Genomic DNA, 21678 nt, shown 5'->3' with positions numbered 1-21678 from the left:
TGAAGCGAGAAATAATTAATAAGCGTTCTAAATATTACCATAAGACGAAATTTCTTTGATGCTACTGACGACAGTCTTCAACAAGGAAGGTAATTACAAAGTGGTGCCCATTAAAAAGGAATTCCATACGGGCATTTTATCTTCGCCCGTGGGCAAGATAAGAATATCTAGCATGGTTAAATTATTGGATCTACTTATCTGAGGTGGGAGAAAATTCCCTCCGTCAGGTAGAACCAAATTCTACCATACGATATAAAATCTTGCCTATTGTACTCTAGGATAATACTCTAGGAATACCCCTCTTGTTTTATAAACTTACAAATCATTTTTTTCGTTAATAAATAAATGAAAATTTGGTTGAACAGACCGGTCGGTCTTTAAACATCGAAATATTCAAATGACCCACCATGTCACTTTTACATACTAACGCTAAAACACAGAAATTGATAATAGTCATAATAGTAACACATGAACGTGCACTGAATTAGGCACTCTCGTGTAAAACGAGTTTATAGTGTGTATATTTAGCTTGTGAAAGTCACGTGATTTGTACAGATACATATATCGACACATTTTATTTAAAATTTACTGGGATTTTAATTTTTTTTCCATGGTATCATCTGGTGACTAGTCTAGCGAGCTGGTAAGATGCATGTGAAAAGTAAGTATTTAAGCGTTTTTTGGTATAAAATTCTCTTAAACTGTGTGCTGTTATACTGTACAAGACAACTAATGACAATCCCTTATTTATTATTCAGTCAAGTAGAACCAACTGCTACCATACAATATAAGATATTGCCAATAATACCCCAAGTAAATACTGGAGGAACACCCCACTTGGTTTTAAACGTACAATAATTATATTTTCATTTAATATTTTCATTAATAAATAAATACAAATGTAGATTGTAAACACAATATCTTTAAACATCGAAACATTCAAATGAAACACCATATACCACTATACTGTCATAATAGTAGCACCAAAAACACAGAAAATGACAGATAAAAGTAACACATGAGCATGCACTGAATTTGGTACTCTCGTGTAAAACGAATTGTTTCATAATGACAGTGAGAATATAGCGGTACAGTCTTTGATGTCAACTTCAACTACATGTATAACACATCACAAATTTAAACAAGTCCCACTCCATGTTTGTTTTGATTTCAGCTGGACACCTTAGTATGGTGGGATCATAATTTCTCCTCCAGTTTTTGCTTTTCCTTAATCTCCTGTGGAGAAAGCCCCAACAGTTCCGCCATGCTGTGACTGTCCTCCGTCAGCAGGGCGGGGCTATACACCCCTCCTTCTCTGACTGTCCCATCAGCCTAAAAAACAACAGGTTAAAAGGTTAAACATCACTATTTCTAATCAATTGATAATTTTGCCTAAATCACTCTGGAAGAGAGATCTATAAGTATGACTTTGCCATATCTGTCTTCTGCGAGCTGGGCGGGGCTTTAAATCACCCCTTCCTTACTACCCACTCTGCCTGAAAAACTATGTTAAAAGATTAAACGTCAATATTTCTCATCTTTCTTTATGTGTTTTTAAACACTTGAGTAGAAAGACTCATCATTATGACTTTGCCGTATCAGTCTTCTGTGAGGAGGGTGGGGCTTTAAACCCCTCCTTAATCAACATCCCATCTGTGTGGAAAAAAAAAACAATGCGAAAAGGTTAATAAACATCACTTTTTCTCTTTTTGTGTTTTTTTTTAACACTAGAAAGATGCACAATAATGACTACATGTATGCTGAAATCTGTCTCCTGTGAGCAGGGCGGGGTAATAAACTTAATAACCATCCCATCTGCCTGAAATACTATGCAAAAAGGTTAAACATCACTATTTCTCATCTTTTGTGTGTGTTTGTAAACATTCAAAAAGAAAGGCTCATAATTATAACTAAGCTGTATCTGTGGGTAAGGTGGGCCATACAGCTCTACTTCCTCACCATCGCATCAGCTAGGAAAACACTTTAAAAAGCGTTAAAAGGTTAAACATCACTATTTCTCATCTTTTCTTTATTTTTTTCTTATTAATCATGTAAGGATAAAGACCAATTATACCCATCATCTCTCAGCAGGGCAGGACTATAATGTATAGTTGTATTATATAATTTATTAGAATTTATTGGTGGATAAATTTCATTTGAAATAATGATATTTTTTATACAAATATATGTTGTGTTAATTGAAGAAATCTTATGTCATTTTGGTGCAACCAAGAAAAATAAAATGAGAGTTAACAGTTGAAAGTTCCTGCTAATGTTTCTAAGTTCTAGGTTTATAAAGCAGTGAACATTATAAATATATATATATATGAATAATTTCTAATTTGACATGGTGTTGAAAGGGACTCGTTCACTTTTTTTAGGTTTGGACAAAAATATCATGTAAAATGTGAACAAAATGGTTGTATTAATAATGAAACAAATCAAAAGATTGAATTAGAACTGCACTGTTAAGTATATGTAAACTTCTGACAAAAATACTTTATTTTGCCAAAAAAACATTTACAACACTATTGAAATTTGAATCATTCAAAGCTTGGATTTACAGTAACAAGATTTGGTCCAAATGAATATTGTCAGTTGCTTTTCGGTCTGTTAATAAAAGTGAGTAAAATAATTCAATTTAAGCAAAGATTAAAAACATTGATGCCGACATATACCCATCTTTTAAATAATTTACCAAGGTAATTTTCTGCTTCTCCAGGGTCACACAGTGGGGTTTGAACTCTGCATTCGTCTCCAAACACCTAAACGGCACAACTCGCTCTGCAAGCTTTGCACTCGATACTGGGTATGTGAACCGAATCTGGATATAAAAACATTTACATGGATTTAAAGTGACACTATTGAAAATCGATACATACATATGTAAAACAAACACAAACTTTTAGTGATAAATCCTCAACTTCTTACTAAATAATGCATTTATGGAAAATATATATTACTATTAAAACTATTATAACTGTGTATTTAATAGCTGAAAACACAAACAATTTAAATGATTCGTGAATGCTAAAAGAATTACTGCAATTTGCTATGGTCTCATAAGGTAGAAATACCATGTTTTCTGCATATTTCTTTTAAAAAATCCGTATCCTTCATAAGAACCATTGTTTTCTACATTTAGTCATCCTTTTGGGCTCTATACATTAAAACAATTGTATTAAATGTGTTAAATCTTAATTGGGAGTAATAGTGCATCTTTAAATCATGCCTAAGTGAATTTTTTGATTGTGAATAAAATAAAATCGCATTATAAAAACTCCAATAACACACATTTCTTATTGACAAAACACTGTAGCTACATTATATAAAAAAATTGTTACCAAAATTTGAAATGTTCTTCTTGAGTCTACGCATGGGAGATATTTCTCGTTCATTTCTTAGTTTAACCATTTTTAATGGGGAGGAGGGGGGGGGGGTGTTCGTTGACTTTTTGGTTGATATTAATATTTTTACAATAAATGTTCCTGATTTTCGTCCTGGTCATAAACAAATGAGGGAGGGGCAAATGGTGGTTATTTTCAACGTCAGTGCTGCCTTTTGTTCAGAGTTGTGGTGTAAAGAGAACCATAAGAAAGTAGAAGATAATCCCTCATTGCCCTTTATACTAAGTTTTGCTAGCCTAACATTATTCTGATATAGTGTTAACATTAAAGCTCTTTGTATACAGACAAACAAACGCTGAAGCTATCATTACATATATGATATAATAACAGAACTTAATACACACTGTAGCATTATTTTTATCAAAGAAAACACACAACAAATATAAGAATTGATTTTTTTTATCCATTCTCACCCCAGCTCTTTTGAGGATAGTAAGAAGGGTAGGCGACATCTGGAGGGCATTCTTGGCACGGGTGACGGCCACGTAAAGTAGATTGTGCTCATCCTCCTTACACTCACTGCCTAAATAGATTATCAATTAATCAGTTTATCTCATAAAGGCATAGTCTGTTGCACCACAAAGTGGACATCAATATTTATTCTCTATTTCTCACTTTATTACAGGGAATATGAAGGGGTTCTAACAGCTAATAATTATCAAACCTCAATAAATTGGTTCTAACAGCTAATAATTATCAAACCTCAATAAATTGGTTCTAACAGCTAATAATTATCAGACCTCAAAAATTGGTTCTAACAGCAAATAATTATGAAAACTCAATAAATTAGTTCTAACAGCTGATAATTATCAAACCTCAAAGATATATACATGGCCACAACTTTGAATATCACCACCTACTGGGTCTGACGGCGATATAGTTCAGGTCCTCCTCCCGATCATTCTCTTCCCCGCCCCACCCACGTGCAAGGTCAGCGAGCCCTGCCACTGGGTTGGGCATCACAATGATTGCCCGGGAAATGTCACCCGCAAAGTCGTCGGTCACCCGCACTGTGCTGAACTCAAGACCTTTGGCCTTGTGGGCGGTACTGAACACATAGTCTGGGGGTAGAAAAAATGATATATTAGGAGGGATGTAAATGACAATGCAGCTGAAGGGATGTGTCATTTTGGTGATTGGTTTGTCGGCATTTAGGCCCCCAATGTAGGTCAAAAGCAGAAGGAAGATCTCCTTACTTCAAATTTGATTCAAATGTCAAATCCATACTAAAAACAAATAAAAGAGCAACCAGCTACCGGTAACTTTTCACAATCAGATAAAAAAGGTCCCTGGACAAATGACATCCCTAAATACATCATAAATGACTATGCAATAATGCATTAAAATCAATTTATATGTTTGATGTGATTGTTTTACACATTGCCATTAGAATTTTGTTATTACACGTTCATTATATATAAATTGTACTGATGAACAATAGAGTCCCATATTTAAACTTTAAAGAAAAACAAAATAAATAAATAGAATATCAGATAGGTGGTAAGGAGAGTTAAAAGTTTTTGTCAACATAAGTTTTAAGTTGTACTCCCACTAATTGATCAGCTGAGTTTGGCATCACTGCCTTCATTTCAGTCAAATAAGATAACTGAAAATATAATAGATCTCAATTATTAAAAACACAGCCGGTATTTGAATATGCCTAAAAACAGTCCTGCCTAAAAACTTAATAACGCTTTTAGCCATAAAACATTAATGTTCAACCATAAATATGAAAACTGTGTCTAATCTTTAGTCAGCCTTCTTATATCACTGGTTCCCAGTCATTCAAACATTTCTATATTTAACCTTTATTGATTAACCATTATATTATTATTGCATGAATTACATTTTTGCATAACACCATAATGACACTGAACTATTATGATATGAGCTATGAGATCAGGGTTCATACAGATCTTGGGTACCAGAATTCCATGACTTTTCCATGACATTTCCAGGATATTTCTCAGTTGATACCAACCAAACACACACAACTCAAAATCAGGACAAAGATATACACATTTTAATGGTATACTGACTTTTAATTTGCAAAAGTAATCTACTGCAAAATAAGTGTTGTTTATTTTTTATGTTTGGGGGAAGTGGGTGGGGGAATACACATATCCGACTGGACAGTTTCCTCACTATTATGGGATATGGGATAGAATAGTTCATGGCGATGTATTTTCACGATTTGTCTCTTAAATTTGGATTCTTAAGATTGAATTTTAACGGATTTATTTTTTTACGCACTTACAGACTTATTCCAGAATACTTTTTAACTTTCCATGACGATTTTTTAATATTCACTGATTTTTCCATGATAAAATGCAAATAATCAAGATTCCATGACTTCTCCAGATCTGTGCGAACCCTGGAGATATTGAAAAGCAGTTATATTTTCTTTTTCTACTATGATTATGTAGAAATTTATTTCTTAAATGACATAAAAAAGCTCTCTGAAATGATTGAGGAATGACCTTAAATCTACTTCCACATACCTGCTTGCCTTTCATCCCGCACACACTTGCTCTGGATCTTGTTTATAAACACGGGCAGATTGTGGTGGTACGTCTTCACAATCTTAATCTTTCCCTGTAGCTCCACGTCCAGTGATTTTGTCGCAAACTTTTCCAGATCGCCAAGTGTTTTGAACATGGCAACAAACTTGTTCTTTATTACATGACCCTCTGTTGATTAAAAGAAAATTGAATGAAAACCAGTTTTGCTTTGTTGACTGATACAAATAAAATGATTAAGTAACACTCTGTTAATTGATACGAACAAAATGAAACATGTAACGCTCCGTCGAATGATACAAATAAAATGATTATGTAACACTCTGTTAATTGATACATACAAAATGAAACATGTAATGCTCCGTCGCATGATACAAATAAAATGATTATGTAACACTCTGTTAAATGATACGAACAAAATGGAACATGTAATGCTCTGTCGAATGATACAAATAAAATTAAACATGTTGCACTCTGTTGAATGATACAAACAAAATGAAACATGTTGCACTCTGTTGAATGATACAAACAAAATGAAACATGTGAAGCTCTGTTGAATGATACAAACAAAATGAAACATGCAACGCTCTGTTGAATGATACAAACAATGTGAAACTGGTAACGCTCAGTTGAATGATACAAACAAACGTGTATCGCTCTGTTGAATGATACAAACAAAGTGAAACTGGTGACGCTCAGTTGAATGATACAAACAAAGTGAAACTGGTAACGCTCAGTTGAATGATACAAACAAACGTGTATCGCTCTGTTGAATGATACAAACAAAGTGAAACTGGTGACGCTCAGTTGAATGATACAAACAAAGTGAAACTGGTAACGCTCAGTTGAATGATACAAACAAACGTGTATCGCTCTGTTGAATGATACAAACAAAGTGAAACTGGTGACGCTCAGTTGAATGATACAAACAAAGTGAAACTGGTATCGCTCTGTTGAATGATACAAACAAAGTGAAACTGGTAACGCTCAGTTGAATGATACAAACAAACGTGTATCGCTCTGTTGAATGATACAAACAAAATGAAACATGCAACGCTCTGTTGAATAATACAAACAAAATGAAACATGTAACGCTCTGTTGAATGATACAAACAAAGTGAAACTGGTAACGCTCAGTTGAATGATACAAACAAAGTGAAACTGGTAACGCTCAGTTGAATGATACAAACAAACGTGTATCGCTCTGTTGAATGATACAAACAAAGTGAAACTGGTGACGCTCAGTTGAATGATACAAACAAAGTGAAACTGGTAACGCTCAGTTGAATGATACAAACAAAGTGAAACTGGTAACGCTCAGTTGAATGATACAAACAAACATGTATGCTCTGTTGAATGATACAAACAAAGTGAAACTGGTAACGCTCAGTTGCATGATACAAACAAACGTGTATCGCTCTGTTGAATGATACAAACAAAATGAAACATGTAACGCTCTGTTGAATAATACAAACAAAATGAAACCTTACCTTTGTCTCTTTCATTCGGAGGCAGCGTTAGACTGTACATGTCCATGAGCATTGGAAAGCCAAAATTGTCTGTACCCTGGATAAAAATGGGAAAATTCTCAGTTACTTTTTCAAGATTTTACCAGTTCAAAGAACTACTATTTAAGGAATCATTTTTAGCTTTCATCTACTATTTCAGTCGTTTCAAGAGGAATCATTCAACAATTGTGAAAGCAAGAGTTATCTTGTGCATATTATTTCTGGGAACATGTGAACCAAGTTTCATTCAAATATCCTGAACATTTTTTCAGTTATGATTAAGGTTAAAAAATTGAATGCCTCTGTCGACAATAACAACAACTAGAATGTTTTTTTCGAAACAAAAACAAGGTAAAAGGTATTGACATAAATGTTCTTTAAAATAACTATACAACTTACGCCAATAAATGCAACCCTGCATTCCTCATTCGAGTAGCAACACTTTTTCACTGCTTCGCTGAACACAGTAAAGTTACACCGGCAGATAATGGCTAACTGACCAACTCTGTCCCCGTTGATTTGACCTTGTGAGAGAGTAAAAAAGTTAAGTAAATTTATCACAATTTGTGTACATGGTAAAGTTGCCTTGAAAAAAATAATGGCTGACCTTTCAATTTTTCTTTTCTATTTTGCTTCTTTCTTATAATTTCTTTGAAACAATTCAGTACCTATAAAGATTGCTTATAATCTAAATCTATTTATTTCAGATTCATAAAGACAGTTATAAGCTGGTAAGGCTTTGAGTGGAAAGTAAAAAATAAACAGGGGCTGTTTAATGAAGTAGCGTTCTGAAAGGTTTCAACTTTGTGAGTTTTTGATGATTTTTAAAACGCCCTCTACTGGGTACTTTTCATAACAGTTGGTTATATGCATTTAATATTTAAACAATTTTCTAAGTACAATCATTGTAATTTTTTAAGTTCTCTTTTAAGCCTACTGAGGAAAGGGGCAATTTTCCCAGTCCTGGTATCAAACCCCTGGTGGCATCCAACCACAGAGCCACCCTTACCCATATGTACTGTTAGAACAAAGGCAGTGTTTTTTCCATCTTTTTGTGAAAAGGGCCAGGGCCCTGAGAATTGTTAAAATAGTAACAAAATGACAAAGTTGTGAATCTACCATAGTATATATATCACACAAGGAAACAAAGCAAAGGCACATTTAAGGTCATGGATTTGATTTTTTTTAAGAGAATAAGACAGCATTTAACATTAAAGATATATGTACTAGTTTTATGCTTAAAAAAACAAAAAAAAATATTTAGGATTGTGAATTTTGAGTCACATTATGAAAAAAGTATACTTTTTTGGATGGTGAATTAGGCCAAATTTTGGCCCCTTTTTCGGTTGAAAAAAAAAGACAGTTAAAGTGTACTTACATTTTTTCCCACTGCCTACGAGAGTTTTCTTAGTCTCCCCTTTCAAAACCTCCAAACAACTCATGGCCACATGGGCAATCTCGGGGCCAAACCGGAAAGACTGAAAAAACATTCAGAAATTAAATTTATTGTACTTTTTTTTCCTGTACATAATTCCTGCACTGGTTGAGTACATATCAATAATTCCTTAAGCTCTTTTCAAATAAATCCAAACAAAAATCAAAAGCAAAGCAATTGGATGAAAACACATAGTTTTCATCAAAAAGGGGCATAACTCCATTATAACATTCAGAGTTATTGGCCTTGCTACATGTTGCTTACCAGGTTTTCTTGTTACAACATAAGCATTTCATTGATTGAGAATATCTTACTTATAGATGCTAAAAAAAATTCGAAAGCAGAGGCCAACACTAAGGCTATTGCAATATTTCATTTTATTTTTTTGTGAAAGCTAAAAACTCATACTTTAAAAAAAAATAAAATAGCATGTCCAGACGAACAATGCCTACATGTAGCTACACCAGTGCAAAAACAATCACCTGTGTGAGTGTTGACGGCCCCTCAGAAACTGTGAATCTGCAAAGGAGGGTCTTAATAGAAATAAAGCCCTGTTTTAACCATGGACACCTTACCTGAGTGACTATCTGCCAGGATAAAGCTCAGGGAATCAACGCCCCTTAGAAACTGTACATCTGTTGATAAGGTTCACTAAAGGGATCTTACTCTGTTATAACCATGGAACAGCTTACCTGAGTGAGATAGAAGACAGTGTCGGCTGGGATAAGTTCCATGGCGTTGACTGCCCCTCTGAAACTGTAGATCTGTTGATGAGGTTCCTTTAAGAGATCTAACTCTGTCATAACCATGGAACAGCTTACCTGAGTGAGATAGAAGACAGTGTCGGCTGGGATAAGTTCCATGGCGTTGACTGCCCCTCAGACACTGTAGATCTGTTGATGAGGTTCCTTTAAGAGATCTATGAGGTTCCTTTAAGAGATCTAACTCTGATTTAGCAATGGAACAGCTTACCTGAGTGAGATAGAAGACTGTGTCAGCTGGGATAAGTTCCATGGCATTGACCGCCCCTCGAAAACTGTAGATCTGCTGATGAGGGTCCCCAACAAGTATTTTACCCTGTGGCTGCCGTAACAAGATGTCTGTGATGGCTGTAAGTATGTGAAAAGGAATAAAAGTCCGTGCACAGGAGATGTGCATAGTGATGTTTATTTCACAACAAGACCAGCAGAAAAATATGTACAATACTTTTATAGTGAAGTGTAAAAAACATAAAAAATATAGTATATTTTTTCACAAAGAGTACATATCAATACATGCAAATTAAATTATGAATAAAGGCAGAATAACATTTCTATGCTTTTTATGTTTTAGCACACACACACAAACACATATGCACACATAAACAACCACACACGCTCTAAGACACACACATGCACATATTCTGTCGATCTCCAAAGCCTGGTGTTCCCTAATGGATTTTCTAAGCTAAATATTGTAGAAACTGAGTGATAATGTGTGGTTCAAGAATGTATAATACATAACATGTATGCTAGAATGCCAAAATTACTGTGATTTCTTCGAATCATGAGTTTTGGGCACCATGGTATCAATGTGAAGAATCTGGCAGCTGAAGGGCTGAAAGATTTTGTCAATAGGTTTGGGCAGCTCTTTAGGCTCCCAATTGTGATCAAAGGAGGTGATCCACAACACCACAGAACCAAAACCGGCTTTTCAGAAACTTTTTTGAGGGCTCATCAGACTTTAAGTTTGATGCAAACTGCCATGCGTTCAGTAAACATGTTTTCGGCAAAAGTATGCTGTTTGGTGCCCTGCAGTGTTTGCACTGCGTTGCAACAGGGATACAAAACAAAATGTTCGGTAGCATTTTGATAACATTGTCTTAGTGAACGAACTGCTGGTGTGTCAAAACAAACAATTAAACGTTTTTGGTCCCTGTAGCCAATTAGATCTGCATAATCCGCGTACAAATCATATCCCTGTTCTTAGTAATACATTACCAGGTGTGAGATCCTGTGCCTCATCTATGAGAATACAGTTGTATCTGTCGAGACGCGGGCGAGAAAGCTGGTACAGTTTCAAGTAGCCGTCATGGGTCATGACAACCTTCTTTTCATTGTATTCCTGCATCTTGTGCCAGATAGACTGAGCATCCATTGCCAGGGCCTTTAAAAGCAAGGCATTTAACATTGAAAATATCAGAAATATTGACGGTTATGTTAAAGCTACACTCTCACAGATTGACAGGTTTTACATTTTTTTTAGTTTTTTTATCTCAGAATCAGCCGATTAGCGTATCAGTGCCTTCAATTTAGTCATATAAGATAACTCGCGATGAAACAGATCTCAATCGCTTGAAAAACTGCTGTTTAAAATTTAATTTAATTTCAAATGTTAGTAACGCTTTAGCGATAAGACATCAATTTTCGAACGTAATTATGTGAAATAGCGATCTGATCTTTTGATATTAGCCTTGTATCACTGGTTTCCAGACATAAATGCATAAATTGGCTTATTCTAAAACAAAAAATGAAAGAGTTGTCAAAACGGTCAATCTGTGAGAGTGCAGCTTGAAAGTCAGAAGAACATTATCATTATAATTCTTACTATCAAAACAACCAACAGGTTAATGTGGAAAATGCATGAGGCCGGATTTTAAAATTTGACAAATAAGATTTTGCAGATGGACATACATGCCATACAGGGGGATTTGTTCAGAAAGCCTGAAAATTCAGGGGGATTTTAGTAGTATTCATGGGGATTTTTTTAGCAGGTCTGGCGAAATTTCAAAGTATCTTCAGATGCAAGTACGAAAAAATGTATTCACATATATTTAACTTTTTCATTATACAGAATTATTTTATGGCATGATTTATCATATTCTTATGATACATTGTCATGTCATACTGTAATGCTCTTGCAGAACAAAATTTATAGGAATATTTCTTCTGTTTGTTCTTTTTAAATTCCGGGGGATTTTTATCTCCCGCCAGGAGACAGGGGGATGGATAAAAATTCCGGGGAATATTTCCCCCCGCCGTGGGATATGGCATGTATGGACGGATGTATGCTTATAGGGGAAAAAGTAAATGCTGCTGACTCATATTCACACTGGTCTGACCTAGTTTCTGACTCAAGATGACCCATACTCACACTAGTCTGACCTAGTTTTTGATTCAAGATGACCCATACTCACACTGGTCCATATATTCTGCTAAGAAATATTCTGTCCCGATTCATGAAGAATGGATGAACATTTTAATATATGAGAGGAATAATAAACTTAAACACAAGATTGTTTTAATATTTGACCTAATGACCTTGTTTTTGACCAGATATGACCCATATTCACAAATATATTCTAACAAAGATTCATGAAGATCGCAAAAAAAATGTAATATTTATAGCGTTTTTTGAGCAAGGCATACAATCCAACATAGGAAGGAAAACTATGCAAACTCTATTATACTTTTTTTAATTAAAGGATGTCATTTCTATGGGAATTGTGAATTGAACTTCTGAAAGATGGTCAATTTTTTAATGGTCCTTACCCGTTTTTCACCGAGGTTAATCGCTGTCTTCAGCCCAGTTTTCTCATCCATCTGTTCGCTCGGCACGTGTTCCATGGATATTGCTTCGTCAGCTGAAGCAAAATAATTCTCGAGGGTCGTCATGACGAACTTAGCCTGTAGGTAGAGGTTGATTCCCTTGCGAGCTTGGAGAGCCTGCGTCAGTGTGTAAACCTTGAGATTTCCCAACTTGTGCGCAAATCTGGAAAAAGTTTTATGAATGAATGCAATAAGAGGTCTACAAGAAAATGCTTGTGTAATTTTAAACAAGGTACATGTGAATATTCATGTTATTTCTTCGTGTATTATTTCAATTGCTGGCATTTCTCATTATAAGTTCATAAATCATGTAAAACTAATGTTGCATAGATGTTACAGTAGCAGTTAAACCGAAATAGCCCTTAACATTTTCTTTGCTTGAAGTTGAAAATCAGTGCTGAGTTCATTTAAAGGTGTTTTCAGGTTGGTTTCCGCTTTTAGTGTATAATGTCAATATAAACAATAGCTTAAAGGGACCAGATACTACATGACACAAGTTCATGAAAATAAACAAATTGACAAAAACTTAGTACATAAAATTGATATGGTTGTGAAAGCACATTGAATCTTATTTACTGATGTATCACATCGTTTACGACAGCTTCCGATCTTTTGCAGTATTTGCGTATTTTTCCAATTCAAAATTTACTGGGTTTGTCCACCATGTGAAAACCAGTAAATTTAGAAATAGTGTTGGTATATTAATCTATTCCAGTCATGTGAGTTTAACATGCTAAATATACATACTATAAATTAGGAAACCATTATGCAATATTTTTAACAGGAAAACTCAACTGAGACAGTGACAAAATATTATTTTTATCATGCAACATGATGTATTATCTGTCTCATTGGACCAGGTATTCTAGTCTCATTTTGATGAATACTGTATTTGCCAATTTTTGGAACATCTGGTGTCTAGTCCCTAACACTTACATGCCATATCATTTCCATTAAAATTCACTAGTTTTGTTTGCATAAACATGTAAAAAAAATGCCCTTCCACTAAAACATGTATAATTAATATGATACACTCTCTATACACACATTGCAGGATATGATAATGCAATCAACTGAGTTGAGTTGAGTTCCAGGTCAATTGTACAAAAACGTTCATGATAAGAAAGAAGAAGTTTTTTTTAGATCATCTTACACAAGGATAATTAGGGATATTCCATAAAAACATAAAACCCATGGAGAGAAGGCATTTTAAAATTATACCACCCCCCTACAGAAGCAAATTGACCCTTTTGGGGTCCAAATTGGTGAAAAAAACAACCACCCATATCCTATGAAAATAATTGCCTTCCCACTATGGGTTTTACTGGAATAGCCCTTAGTAAACAATTCAATTTATCATTTCTATTTTTGGAAAATTCCATTCTTCCAACTAACCGTCTTCCAAACACTCCAAATGCCAATGAATGTCCAGTGCGGCACTCAACATTATGTGGAAATTTGGTTTTTGCATAGTCACGTACAGACCTGAAAAAAACATATAAGTAATTCATCACCTGCCTAATATTGAAGGTACAGAGGTGGTTTCATTAAGAATCCTTGGAAGACTTCGAATAAGAAATGACTTAAGATGTTTTATGAATACCAGCACAGAGACCTATTTCATAAAGAATTCTATGCGTATCTTCAAAAATCTTAAGTCTATATAAAAGTCACAAATGGCAATATTTTTTTTCAAAATAAATGCAAGGTTTATAACTCACTTGTTGTAAACAACCAGCAGAAACTTCTTGTCAGGGCGAAACTGTGTGTAGCGTACAAGTGTGGTTGTCTTTCCCGTACCTAAAAAAAATATGATTATTTTGCATGAAACAAGATTTTTGTTTGATAATTCGACATTCTCTGATTGGTATTACTTACAACAAGGTCTAGATGGTAGATTTTAGACACCACGAAAATAGAAGATTTCACAGGACCTTTGGTACAGATCACGTGAGTTTAACAAAATGGCAGATGTAGCTGAATATAGAAAAAAGTCACATATAGATATGCAACCTTTATTTTTTTAAAAACAATATGCCAGTTTAAATTGAATAAACATTTACTTTTTACACTTTATGGATGGAACATGAAGCTAAAAAATTACAATCTATATGCTTTTGGATATTATTTTGCTCATTAAAGGGACTAGACACAAGATGGTACCAAAATTATCAAATACCGTATTTCCTCAAAACAAACATAGAATTGTCAATACGAGCTAGAATATTGCCGATAATACATCTTGCCAATAAAACATATTGCCAATAATGCATTTTGCCAATAATGCATTTTGCCGATAACACATTATTTTACATGATTTAAAGAATAAACCCAACAATCATGTTATTGGACGGACACAAATATTTTTTTGACGCCTGCATGACCATCTGGCCACACACCTCCCCAACAACATCCCCATTCTAAAAATCCGGTTTTCAGGACTTTACCTGCGAATGCGACAATTTTAATGACTTCATGAGGCCCTGCCTGGTGTTTCACAATCCGCAGTTGTTCATGGGTCAACCGTACACTATCCTGAGCAGCACTGAATAAAAAGGAAGTTGTTAAATGAGAAATATTATTACAGTCCAAACCTGTTATATCGAAGGGACCAGCCAGAATACTTTCTAAATCTCATATTTGAAAGCCGTTAAAGGGGCACTGCTCTACAATTATTAAAGTCAGGTATATGGTATTATATATGTGTGTATTGTCACTAACCCTTCTCCTAACAGTGTGTACCTAACCATTTTAAACTTTTTAGTTTTGGCACAACATTGATGACAACAAGACTATGACCATACTGACTTCTATTTCAAATACAAACTGTAAACACTAATAAGAAAGGACACATAACTTCAATCTTAATTGTTGCTTACTAATCTTTATTTAAGGTACTTATCAATTTTAAAAGCTTTGAATTGCTCCATCAGAAAAAAGCAGCAAACAACAGTTTCTGGCCTACCTGTATTTATACAGTGACTGCTGCCCTGCTTTGCTGTCTGCCATGATGGTTTTGAGATCGCCAGCGGAAGAAGATGAAGCATTTTCAAACAGATATAGTGCGTAGAATAGACGATAGTGCATCCTGCAAGAGAAATATAATGGTGTAAACAAGGTGGGTGCAGGACATTCCTGCATACTGGACTTGTGTTTCCGGTCATGTAACCAGTGCTGGAAAAACCCATCTTACACCCCCATGTAAGATGAGTCACAGGCAACAACGCGCCACTTTACTTTATGAAGTTTATTATGGACTTTCAGTGAAGAGCAATCAAACATTATAAGTATGCAAGACTAAAATTAAAAATAAATAATCGTAAAAACGTGATTTTTAGATGAACTATTTGACATCAATTGTGGTTTAAAATTACTGAGCTTTATGATGTCAGTAAACAACATTGCACATGTTTTTTGGTGATATGATCAAAAGTGTGTTTTCTACGTCCATTTTTCCACAAATTCGAATTTTTAGATATGCAAGAAAAAATATCAATCATGTTTTTCCGGTCCAGATAAAAAAACTGACTCTCGGGCATAGCAAGCCTTGTTACCTGCTTACATGCGTACCCTCGGGTCGGATTTTTCTATCCGTACCGGAAACATATGATGGATACTTCAAAGGTGTAACAACCAAAAGTCTAGATTTGGAGAAGTGACGTCCCATGTGTATTCATTGTTCAGATGCTAAGTGTCAGCTTAAGGTTATCCAGTTAGCGCTGTGGTTAGCGAACTCGCTTCTCACCAAGGCAACCCGAGTTCGATTCCCGGCCTGGGTGCAAGTGAGTTTGGTTTGTGGTCACCAAGCCGGACAAGTGTGTATCCTTCGGGTACCCACATTACAAGACCACACTCTCACATAACACCCTGCCAATGACAGTGATTAATCAAAGTTTGTAACAGCTTGTTTCACAATCGTTATAAAATAAATAAGTTTAAACTATAAGTGTCAGCACTAATATGCGACAACTTCTCCAAACATGGTACCACTTCTTAGTGGTATGACTTCAACTTTAAGTTGATACAATTTTTCTTGTAATTAATAAGATCTATACAACAACGGCCTTTTCTGTGCATAGATGAGAAAACAATCATTTTTCTTGGTGAATCAACGGGTAAAGCAAACCTTCTATGGTAACTCAATAAATCAAATAGTAATTTTTGGCTGTACACCAGGTTATGCAAAATAGATATTTACATCAATCTTAAAATTTGTAAATCTTTTACAGATTACTCATGTGTTATAGAATAAGCACATGCTTATGAAATCTTATAAATACCATAACATGGTTCATTACTTAAAATTCTGATTTAATTTAGTTAGTGACATAAAAGCAAGTCTTACCCGTTCCAAACATCTGCCCGTTTAGCCAGCTTGAACGCAAACAGGAAGCAGGCAATACAGTAGAGGCACTCAATGATTTCCATGGCTGTACACTGGGACGTGGGGATGGACAGGCAGCTCATGATCTCCTGGATCTCGTACACGTCAGGGGCCAATATCACCAACAGGGCGATCACGCTCCAAGGGTTGGGGATCTGTCATATACACATATATAAATTGTTCATTTCTAACTTTTTTAGCACGTAAAACAGTGTGACAGAATATTGAGAGTTAAATTTATCAATATTATATTCCATTGTATTTTCTCTACCCATATAGGATCATTTCGAAAATAACAGCCTCCATTACAGTACTCTGTTTGATGCAGTTCATTCTTTTTTTTATTTGACAAAAAGATTTGAAAGCCAGTGATCGACTAAAACCACCACCACTCATACATCTTTTACTTTACCTCTCTTTCTTTTTCTTCTTCCTTCTTTTCTCATACTTTATTTTTTTCTACTTTAATACAGTTGATTAATTTAGAATATTTATATTTTTTAATATAGGTTATTGCATTTAAAGTATCTTATTCAGTCACATTTAAACATTATTTAATATGAGCTTGTATATAAATATTACTAATATATGCCTCAAATGCCAATGGTAATTTATCATAACAGGGAAAGGAACTCAATCAGTTTAATTCTACTGTTCCAATCCTGAAATTTGATTAAGGTATTTGTATTGAAATGTTGATTAATTTTGCTCAACAAGTTATGTTTAAAATTTATAAAAGATAAAGGGTATTGTTTAACCTTATGTATGACACAGTCCGGCAGCCTCTCCTCCAAGAGTTGAGAAGCCAGCTTGTATTTACTATGACGACTCAGACACTCTCTCATGTTTCCTGCTGTTACTGGCTTGAAATCACGCATGTACCTGGGAATGGAAAGTTTTAAACTGATTTATTTTGCAACGATTGTGAAACAAATTGCTACAAAATTATATTAATCACTCTCGTTGGCATGATGTTACGCAAGAGTGTGGTCTTGTGTTGTGGGGGGAAACCGGAGAAACCGGAGAACCCGGAGAAAACCCATTTGTCCGGCTTGATGACCACAAACCAAACTCACATGCGCACAGAATGAATAGAAAATGAGCTGTAAAGAACAAAAAATACAGAGGATATTTGTTGAATACCTGAGTGTAAGATCAAAATTTATTCAATCATTTATCACAGAAAGCAATATGTAGTATTTTCTGTGATCACAAGAGAAATAAATTTTAATTTTATTACAATTTTTTTTTAATTTTTACAAATTTCTGTTTCTTTAATTCTAAAATTATTAAAAAAAGGTCAACTGAATTGCAATCCTATTGGAAAAATTGCAAGCTATAAATTATAAACAACACTGTTTTGTCATTTTGGTGACATCATTTTGCTGATACAATTTAAACATTTTCATCCAGTCATTTAAAACACTTTTAACCTGGCACAGTGAACGCTACTTTACTTTTGTTAATCAAAACGGAGACATAATATATGAAATGAGTGAAAATATCAAATTGATACAATAATAGCAGTGAAATAACATGCTGTTTCTCGGAAGGCATTATTCATACAGATAAACTTGAATATCCTTAGTTATAAATTATAATTGATTCAAATATTTTTATAAGTTGCATGACTAGCCAAGAGGACATGATACATTTAATTTATACACATTTATATATTTATATGTTGCAATGGTATTTCACATTTGTTTTTAACAAATGGTTAAGACATGCTATTGACTGCATAAGAACAGTATAAAACTGTAAAACCATACATTTGGATTCTGATATGTAAGGCCTAAAAAAACAAATTGTGTGGTTCGGGTCACCCGACCCTACCTGGAAAATATCGCCGACCCTTCTGTTTTTTTTGGTGCGACTTGCGAAAAAAACACACTCCAGAACATCAGGAGTTTAAGCTCATAACACCCAAGATGAGTTTCGAAGATGTAGAGATAATGTTTTTGTTCGATCCGGGATCTGTTTCCAAATTGACATGTCAACATCCGACAAGGGGCCATGGACCCGATTGTATGAAGAACAGCTGTACGATATTCCTGTCGAACAATTTATTGGGAAATTCTCTGACTTTTCGCTCTTCAGAGTAAGGTGTGTATACAATGGAACAAAATGTCTCTGGAAAATAGTATAAGTTTTCCCACACATAAGATTGAATGCCGGTCTAATTTATAGGCAAGGCAGGACCCTTTTCACTTGTCATATTGTCAGATGCAATCATTAAAAAATAGTTTAATTAAATAGCAGCAGGGCAAACATACTACTAGTATTAAAAGGAAATATAAAATACTGGGAGTTCTGGCATAGGCTGGTGCCTGACAAAATGTGACTTTCTTTTAAACTGGGACTGAAACCTGTGTCTGTTGCCATTTGTACAGTTTATAAATTATTCCTAACTTTACTTCTTGGAGAATGGCAGAGAAATGATTTTGAGATGCTGAAGCAGGTCAGTATTGTCACATTTAATTATCAATATGTTTTGCCTTCGGAAGGTGTGTGACGAATGACAACAAAACTAGCAATGACACACCACCTTACTGCAGCGATGCTCAGCAATGTCCTTATATAACTGAAATTCTGTTGAAAAAGGACAAAAACAAAGCAAACCAACCTGTACCAAACTAAAAAAAATAAAATTAAAAAAAAAATTCCGACCTACCCTTCCTATTCTTGGGGACCATGTTACCCGAACCACACAATTTATTTGTTTAGGCCTAATTTAGAAAGTATTTAAGTGAAAATCCATGAGTGAAATCAAAAGATCAAATAATAATAAAATTTTATACCTGACAAGTGCAGCCAGGTACTTGGACGGGAATGTCATGTGGTGTTTAGACATGATTTCCTGTAGCCGTTGACGACTGTCACCATGGTTACGCTTCAGTTGGCTGTAGAGCTTCTTCCAGGGAACAAACTAAAAACATTAATTCATAAAGTAATAAAACCGGACAGGGAAAATCAACATTATTTTTGCTCAATTATAAAGAGAGCTAAAAGCTAATCATATGAATCTGACTCATGAGTCAGAAAAAGGTACTGTGTCCTTTTTAAAAAGAGAAAGTATCTCTGGCGGGGTTTGAACCCACAACCTCTTGGAAGAGAGGCGGACAACTATACATTTGTACCACTAGACAACTCTCACACTCAAGTTTATTTACAAGGCCAGTCCTCAAGCTCAAGTGTCAAGTTCCTTGAGTCTTGCACAATAATTCAAACTGTTTTGTTTTATTTCAATGAAACTTTGTTAAGATATTTTACTCATTTATTTCATTTATCTTTTATCTTTATTATTTATAAAGTTATAAATACCTTTTCATTGCCAATTATTGAGTTCCACTGAGAACAGACGCGGTTACTGTTGAGGGACAAGTCTAGCATTGGCAACTGACAAAATATGTTCTCCAGCACTTCTGGTGGAAGACGTTCAAAGTAATTGACTTTCTCAGAGTTCTCTCTTGGATATGAGCCTGTTCCTAAAAGACCGTACTTGTCTGATTTAATTGCTTTAGAAACTGGAATTGGTGGCTTTGGACTGTCAGCAAAATCCTCCATATCGGAGTTAAACACAGCATTCATATCAAAACTGTCATTTTCAAAATACTTTGCAGCTTCAGTTTTAAGATTGCTTAATTCATTCTTTGAAATGAATGGCAATGTGCTGGGTTTCTGACTTATACTTTTCCGCTTCATAGGTCCTTTTTGGGGTACATTTTTATCAACAGTCTTTTGGGCTTCAAACAGTCTTTTAACAACTACATTGTTTGCAACTGTGGACCTCTGACTGTTGGTCCGTGAGCCTTGCGAAGAAGCTGGACTGCTGGAAGGGCTACTGTCGCTGATGTAGATACATGCAGTAGAGTCATCATCTGAACCCTGCTTCTTAATTGGCGAAAACATCACAGATCTCCCCGTGTATAAAGCACTGATGTCATCATCATCATCATCATCTTTTTGTTCAGCAGTAGTAGCAGATACCTTCTCATTTTTAGTGTCTAATTCAACTTTTTCTTCTTTGATACCATTGCTTCTGTGAGTCTTATCTGGTGTACTAGGTTTTAAAGAAATAAAATTCATAATACTTCCCTGATTTAGAATCTGCTTTATTTTCTTTTGTGGTTTTCGAGGTGAACTGGAATTTGAATGAGATGTATTTGCTGGTGAAGCATTGTTCTGTCTGGAATAATTGTCAATTCTATACATGTTACTGGCAGAAACAAAACCATGGGCTTGTGAGGCCGGCATAAATCCCGGACATGCAGCATTATGATTTAATTGTACATCATCATTCCCAGTGTCTATTTTCCTTCTCTTGTTTCTTACAACTGGATAAAGCCCTCTGTTAACATCTGTTCTCTCTGTATTTCTTGTAAGGTCCTGCGGCTCAGCAAGGGATGCATTTCCAACCTCATCACACGTAACGATGCCCATATGCAAACGCTTTCTCCTTTGATTTAGGCTTACTTCAACATTATTGCAAACAATGTTTGATTGACTTTCTTTGTTTTGATCAGAAGATGCAACTTCCATCTCACATTTCACCTGTATTTGATTACATTGAACATCCTGGTTAAATTTGTCGCACATTTTCGCGACACCTTTTAGAAACAAGCTTTCGCAGAATCAAATACAAGTTTGGGTCTCATATGTACACAACAGGACATGTCAGAAGCTATCTCAAAACTGGATTTCCGACTAATTTTCAATGTAATCGTGGAGCAAAGCGCTACTGAAATCTACTTTCCTTTCCCGTAGAAAATTGTAAACACAGCCGCTTACAATGCTGCGAGGTAAATATTAATACAATATCGATCACGTAACAATAA

At 34.9% G+C, this 21678-nt stretch overlaps 1 protein-coding gene across 1 annotated transcript; it reads right to left on the bottom strand.

Annotated features, from left to right (window-relative positions):
• Positions 1-583: 583 nt before the first annotated feature.
• Positions 584-21632, bottom strand: LOC128216970 (F-box DNA helicase 1-like). Its single transcript, XM_052923734.1, has 19 exons — positions 20165-21632; positions 19642-19769; positions 17599-17722; positions 16802-16995; positions 15422-15544; positions 14904-15001; positions 14178-14256; positions 13852-13941; positions 12400-12619; positions 10849-11014; positions 9842-9978; positions 8813-8912; positions 7834-7958; positions 7417-7492; positions 5909-6097; positions 4268-4468; positions 3821-3930; positions 2699-2824; positions 584-1332 (listed from the first exon to the last, which is right to left on the bottom strand). Exons 1-19 carry the CDS (start codon positions 21437-21439, stop codon positions 1198-1200), a joined length of 3696 nt encoding a protein of 1231 aa, XP_052779694.1. The 5' UTR covers positions 21440-21632; the 3' UTR covers positions 584-1197.
• Between the last annotated feature and the right edge of the window lie 46 nt (positions 21633-21678).

The sequence above is a fragment of the Mya arenaria genome, chromosome 14, assembly GCF_026914265.1.
Source record: "Mya arenaria isolate MELC-2E11 chromosome 14, ASM2691426v1".
In the NCBI taxonomy this organism is placed as follows: Eukaryota; Metazoa; Mollusca; class Bivalvia; order Myida; family Myidae; genus Mya; species Mya arenaria.
The sequence above is the reverse complement of the archived record's forward strand: the minus strand, read 5'-3'. Positions and strand labels throughout refer to the sequence as shown.

What these genes read in the sequence shown, in the direction of transcription:
- LOC128216970 (XM_052923734.1), bottom strand. Translation starts at nt 21,439, where the DNA reads ATGTGCGACAAATTTAACCAGGATGTTCAATGTAATCAAATACAGGTG. An exon ending in TACCTGGCTGCACTTGTCAG is followed by an intron (nt 17,723 to 19,641) that starts GTATAAAATTTT and finishes TTCCATTCCCAG; the next exon opens with GTACATGCGTGATTTCAAGC. An exon ending in CAGTCTTCTATCTCACTCAG is followed by an intron (nt 8,913 to 9,841) that starts GTAAGCTGTTCC and finishes ATGTTTTTTCAG; the next exon opens with TCTTTCCGGTTTGGCCCCGA.